The following is a 6,151-nucleotide window of genomic DNA, read 5'->3' on the forward strand; positions in this document are numbered from 1 at the left end:
TTCCTGCGATCCCGGTAGCTATTTGCTTGTGTCTTTGGTACTACTGTGTTGCAATTAGTAATGCTTCTAAGCATTAATTTTGAGACACTAAGCTGGTAGTGATGGTTTGCCATTTGACTGTATTTCACTGTGCCCTTCTCTAGAAATTAATCTTCGCGCGTTCATGCTATCAGAATGCTCTTCGAAGTTTCTCCTTACTGGTAGCTCTGTGCTGTCTGCGACTGTCTGCTCGACCATGTTCTGGTATTGGTGTTGTTGCCTTGATGTTAGATGCTTCACTCGACCGAGGAAGAATGCCAGCTCACTACAGATGCGTCTAGAAACAATTTATCCAACTGATCACACCTGAGACTGCAGCTCCCAATCCTCCTAGCGAGGGTGACTGCCTAGAGAAAGAAACCGCACATGTCAGCTAGCATCAGGTCGGTGCTGCCGATTCCACCAAGTCAAGCATGGTTAACCGGGGACACAAGCAGACCGGGCATCGCGTGGCATGGCAAGCGACGGAGCAGAGCAGGAACGGAGTCGTTTTCCTCTGTACCTCGGCACTGTTGTGCTTTTCACTTGCCTGGACAAAGAGGCAGCGGGAAGACAGCGACGAGGCGTGCCGTTCCCGCCGGCGCCAAGCCGCGCCCGTGACCGCGTTGTCGCGCCGTGCCCGTGCGGCTCGTGAACCGACGACTAGGCGTAGCGAGGGGTCGCGTTCCCCCTCGGCCACTGCTTTGACGGATCCCTCAGCGGCGGCACGCGGTTAGTGGTCGGGCGGCGGCTCGGCTAGCATCAGGTCGGGCCACGGGCGCGGCCGTTCGTCCAATCAGCCGCGCACATGCAGAGAGCCAGAGACGACCGCCGTCCGGGCGATGCGTTCCGGCTTCTGTTGGTGTGTTGGGTGCCGAGGTAGGCCGAGCCATGTGGATGTTGGCATCATGTTGGAGCACTGGCATTCTTCTCGATGGACCAGGGATCATTACTCCGATGACTATGCGCATGGAAGAGTCGCGCGTGTTCCCTCGGTTGGTCCAATGGGTTGTGTATGTCGGCGACAGGAGAACCCGAGGAAACAACGCCGATTGGTTTTGCTAATCGATCGTGGCTGACCAAACAAGGTAAAGGATATACTAAGGCTTGAACCGTCGTTACGTCTGGATTGACCTGCCGCAAGCATGCTGCATACCAACTGGCTTGCCCTGTAACATCACATTCACACCTAGAGAAGCCAGAATACACTACTACTAGGTTCAGTAGCTAGTCGCTCGATTAGACATGGCAAACTGCTTGTGACTGACTAATCGATCCAGTAGCCAATATAGTCGAATCGATGCACAGATCGGTGATTAATCAAGCGACTTGAAGTAAATTATGCTGCATTTTCTCAGTTGAAAAGAAGGCTCATTTCACTATCCTTGCCTACTTGAAGAGAAACCACGATGCCGCACCATTTATAACATGGGAGTAGGGAGGTACCAATTTTGGGTAACTATAGTATAAAAAACTCATGTTGTAATTTTAGAATCTCTCCGAGGACCATAAAGACGACTCTAAAGAACAACATCCCAAAAGAGATCTTTAGTATTTGTAAGTTCCAAGTCTGAATCAAATACTCCAGCAAGCAGTAGTTGAATTGTTGCTTTTGACCCGTGATCTTACTTGATAAGTTCGAACAAAAATGCATGCTGAAACAGTAGACAGTTAAAGTGAACTTCTAGCAAAGATCCAGTAGAACAGTTTATTCTCTAACATACATGGCATAAGCCGAGTTCAGAAGCGATATGGTGTCTATAATATAAATATCATACAGCATAAACCCTTCATAATGCCACAGACTAATTGTTCCTATCATGTACCATCATTCAGACTATGATGATAAACAGTATGACTGGCCGTGCAATAAACTATAGCGGAAATGAACAGAAATAGCCTCAAGTGATGTATTTCATTAACTAGAATTAACAAGGCCAATCCTCTGCTAAATACCAAAATTGCCCTAATGTCCACTTGAAAGGATCACATGTCGTCTCATATTCCTTCCCTGGTCAAATTGGCAGTAAGTCCTACTCCCTTTTGTTTTCCTCATCATCCTCATCGAAAGATGCTACGGTATTCACGTTCTTTGTTGCTTTGTCTTCTGGTGTAGAAGATAAACTCCATCCATTTTTGGAAGCACTGGGCGCTGGCCTAATTAATGATAGATTGTCCTTCCGGTCAAAGAATTCGCTTCCATCATAAGCAAATCTGAGATGGAAAAACAAAGAGCTGTAAGATTTTCCATTTGTAACAGGAAATACCAATGAGATGGTACAACCAAAATATCATCCAGCTGAAAATTACAAAAAGATTAGGACCATACCTCATTGAGTTCTGCGAAGGTGCCCACAGGTAGCAAATGACACAAAGAAGTGAGAAAGACAAGACATGCCAGAAGGCAGGAATAATCCATGCGTATTGCCATCGTTCATTGAATACATCTGTTGATTTGAAGTAAATCTGCAGAAAGGAAATTGCTATGACCTCAATTAATTATGAAACAGATAAACAAGTAAGTTGCAAAATGGACAGATTCTTAAGAGTAGAAAGGTGCAGTACAAAGTTACACTCCTGCTGCAAAGACTGAAGAGGAACTAATCTAATTATCTGAGATGCAACAATGCTCGCTTGACAATCCTAGACTTGAAATGTGGTTTTGACATGAATAAGCATACCTCATAGCCAATCCAGCCAACAGACACCAGAACAGATACAATCAATGCAATTGCGAATTTCCTATAAATCTCAAGTTTGGCCATCAGCCTTCTTGCCTATCATCCACAGCCAAAATATTAGAAATGATTAGTGCGTTGTATACATAAGCCAGTGCCTCTTAAGTGGAGGAAAATAACGCAAGCACAAAGGATAGTGCACTAGAACTGATACTGCAGGAGAACTAATAAAGGTTACGAAGAAGAGGTTTATTCACCTGAAGTTTACCAATGGTCTTAGCTAGAGAAATGAATATCCAAATAACAAAAGCGGCATCTAAAATGGCCACCGGATAAACCAAGAAAAGCCGAGCTTTTCCAGATAGATCATTCACAGCACCAAGATTTTCTACCAATTCAAGAGTTTCTGTTGCTAGAAAGAATGTTCCTCCAAGCATGACCACTTTTGATGTCAGGCCACCCAAAGTAGGCGTGACAACTCCATACCCCATTGAGACAATGAGAACAATAATTTCAGCAGCTGTTCTCTTAACAGTCCCAAATGTGACAGCCCAAAATGTGATGCCCTTTGGCCGAACTCCAGTCTCATTGAATTCGGCATACTCAAAATACCATAATGCCATCTCCAACATACCCAGTGTAATCACGAGAGTAATGCAGTTTTGGAGTGGAAGAACCTCTCTCCAGGACTTCATATACTGATAGAACCAATAGATCCCAAGTACAACAAAAGCAAAAGACATGAGTCCAAAGAAGTTCTTCAGAGGTGCCATCCGACCTGGAAGGTACCCAGTAGGATTTTTCCATATGGTTTTCCCCTCGATCTCCAAGTCAGCAAGTGATGGGTCACAGTGTATAAAGTACATATTGTACATCCCAGTTTTGGTTATTGGAATGGTCCTTGATGGCAGTGTTGCAATCAGATCACTTCCATCAAAAGATGCAACAAACAGCTTTGGCCAACCAGGATTTACCTGGGATGGGCGGTAGATTACAGAACCTTCTGTGCAAGCTCCCAACTTTGCAAGATCCGATGTACAACAAATAGCTTTCTGACCACCATAAGCTGATCCACCAATCATTTCACGGTCTTCTATCTCAAAAACAAGTACCTGAACCTTAGCTGAAGTAGCCTCCTTTACAGAATCAATAGCATCTTCTGGTCTTCTAAAAGTAATCTTGTCAAACCTGACATGTGGTAGAAACTTGAAAGTCAAATCTCTGAAGCCAGGTATTTGCTCAGATCAAATTGAGTAAATGCAACTTGAATCATTCAGTCAAAGTAACAGAGGAAAAATACATAATGAATGCAAAAATGCATGCGCAAGTTTCTGAACACTGGTCAACATGCTTCTACTGGTCCTTGCAATGAAGGGTTTTGAGTAATAGAATTTTAAGTAAAACTCAAGTTAATGAAAAGTACCTAGCACCTTGAAAATAATCAGCAGGACACAGGCTGCAGAACCGCAATAGCATCGAGAAAATGTAAAAGTTCCTTTCTCTTTAGATTATTTGATACATTTTTTACAGGTACATAACTCGGACTTGCTCAAGGTTGCCCCTCTCCAATTTCACCCTACATTGTGCCTAACCAGGAGAACTAATAATCTTACATTGCAAAGAGCTTTAGCTTTAGCCTGTGCTCTTCCATCATCAAGTTAGATATCTAACTCAAATTTATGCTTTACTTTGTTTAGCTCAACTGCTTACCACTAAGCAAAGTTAATTTCCGTGACACCTTAGTCACCAATCATAGGGCAATACACATTCGGTTACTCCCCTTCCAGCTGCCACCGACACACACCACTTCGTGCACACCATGATACCAAGGCGCAAGATTACTACATTCCCGCTAAACCCCTGCCCATCCCCAAGTGTCCGATGATAGAGCGCCCAGGTCGGCAGGATCCAAGATCCGCTTGGCCGCCCCGCACCCGCCCCGCTCTACCGCAGCCGACCCCATTGTATCACAGACGCACGCACTAAACCAAATTAGTCACCAGAGAGCAAGCCAAAGCGGCCACAAGCTAGCACATTACCGGATGAAGGCGTCGGCCGCCGCGGCAGCGTCCTCGTCGTCCTCGGCGGTGGCGTTGGCGGGGGAGGCCGCGTAGAGGCCCTCGCTGCCGGCGTGGAGGATGAAGGCGTTGCCCTTGTTGGCGAAGCCGAGGCCGCGGTACTCGTGCACGGACGCCTCCCCGGGGCGGAGGAGGAGCGCGAGCGCGACGGCGAGGAGGAAGCGCGCGGCCGCCATGGGGGTCGAGCTGGCGAGGCTGGATCTGGCGTGGGAGCGGAGTGGGAGTGCAACGCCTCCCCAGTTTCCACGGCTGAGCTCGGTGGGGGCAAAACCGGAAGAAAAGCCAAGGAAGCTGTCGCCGTGTGGCCCCCGCGGCCGTCGGTAGGAAATCTGGAGATGCGGGGAAGAGGACTGTAGTGCTTTGGTCGGCCGGCCCAGACCAGCTGATTCTTGTTTGGTGTTGAAGGGTCAATGGCATTTGGCAAACCAGCACTGAAAACAAATTCAGGTGGTTTGATCCTTGACCAAAGTTTAGCTCATGTCACGTAAAAACTAATTATAAAACTAATTGCAGAAGTCCTGCTAATTCGCGAGATAAATCTATTAAGCCTAATTAATCCATCATTAGCAAATGGTTACTGTAGCACCACATTGTCAATTATGGATTAATTAGGCTTAATATATTTGTCTCGCGAATTAGCCTCCATCTGTGCAATTAGTTTTATAATTAGCCTATATTTAATACTCTTAATTAGTATCAAACATTCAATGTGACAGGGGCTAAAGTTCAGCCCCTAGGAAACAAACACCCCCCAAGGCTACAACTCCAAAAATTCTCCTCAAAACTATGTACCGAGAGTTCTCTTAAAATTTTCTTTCCCTAAAATTATATTATCCCACAGTAGTTTCCTAATACTAGTCTCCTTATTATTTTAAATGGGACCACATCAGCATGAAATCTCCTCCGGTTAATCACGTTCCCTGCCTCCTCACGCACGTTTTCCTCCCGCCACCCTCCTCTTCTTCCCCACACCGCTCCCCTCCATCTCCATCGAAACGAGCTCCGACCACCGGCCAAATCCGTCGAACTCTGGCCATAGCCGTTCAATAGCTGCCGGCCGCAGCTCCTTTACCTCCCACACGACCTCCCCAGCCTCTCCTCTACGCACTCCGACGACCGAATCACCGGGAAATCCCGATTTCCCGGCTGCCACAAACTCCTCCACCGCTCGAAGCTCCACCAGCTATTATGAGTCCTAACTCAATTCCTCAAAGGCAAAGCTTCCTTGCTTCAATCTGAACTCATTTGAGCACCTATCTTCACGAATCGATGCGAAGGATGGCTAGAACCAAAGTTTTCCCCACCGAAAATTGATAGCGCAACAAAGAGCACGAGCTCACCTAAGCCTCCTTCCCGCTTGCCTATGCTCCGACCGGC

The 6,151-nt window shown here is 46.5% G+C and overlaps 1 protein-coding gene across 1 annotated transcript; it reads right to left on the reverse strand.

The window, feature by feature from the left end:
* Positions 1 to 1,695: 1,695 nt before the first annotated feature.
* Positions 1,696 to 5,059, reverse strand: LOC117845835 (uncharacterized). Its single transcript, XM_034726920.2, has 5 exons — positions 4,736 to 5,059; positions 2,954 to 3,884; positions 2,700 to 2,795; positions 2,348 to 2,484; positions 1,696 to 2,232 (listed from the first exon to the last, which is right to left on the reverse strand). Exons 1-5 carry the CDS (start codon positions 4,948 to 4,950, stop codon positions 2,052 to 2,054), a joined length of 1,560 nt encoding a protein of 519 aa, XP_034582811.1. The 5' UTR covers positions 4,951 to 5,059; the 3' UTR covers positions 1,696 to 2,051.
* Positions 5,060 to 6,151: the final 1,092 nt, after the last annotated feature.

The sequence above is a fragment of the Setaria viridis genome, chromosome 2 (assembly GCF_005286985.2).
Source record: "Setaria viridis chromosome 2, Setaria_viridis_v4.0, whole genome shotgun sequence".
Taxonomy (NCBI): Eukaryota; Viridiplantae; Streptophyta; class Magnoliopsida; order Poales; family Poaceae; genus Setaria; species Setaria viridis.

What these genes read in the sequence shown, in the direction of transcription:
- LOC117845835 (XM_034726920.2), bottom strand. Translation starts at nt 4,950, where the DNA reads ATGGCGGCCGCGCGCTTCCTCCTCGCCGTCGCGCTCGCGCTCCTCCTC. An exon ending in AGACCATTGGTAAACTTCAG is followed by an intron (nt 2,796 to 2,953) that starts GTGAATAAACCT and finishes TGTGGATGATAG; the next exon opens with GCAAGAAGGCTGATGGCCAA. An exon ending in CCTTCGCAGAACTCAATGAG is followed by an intron (nt 2,233 to 2,347) that starts GTATGGTCCTAA and finishes TTTCCATCTCAG; the next exon opens with ATTTGCTTATGATGGAAGCG.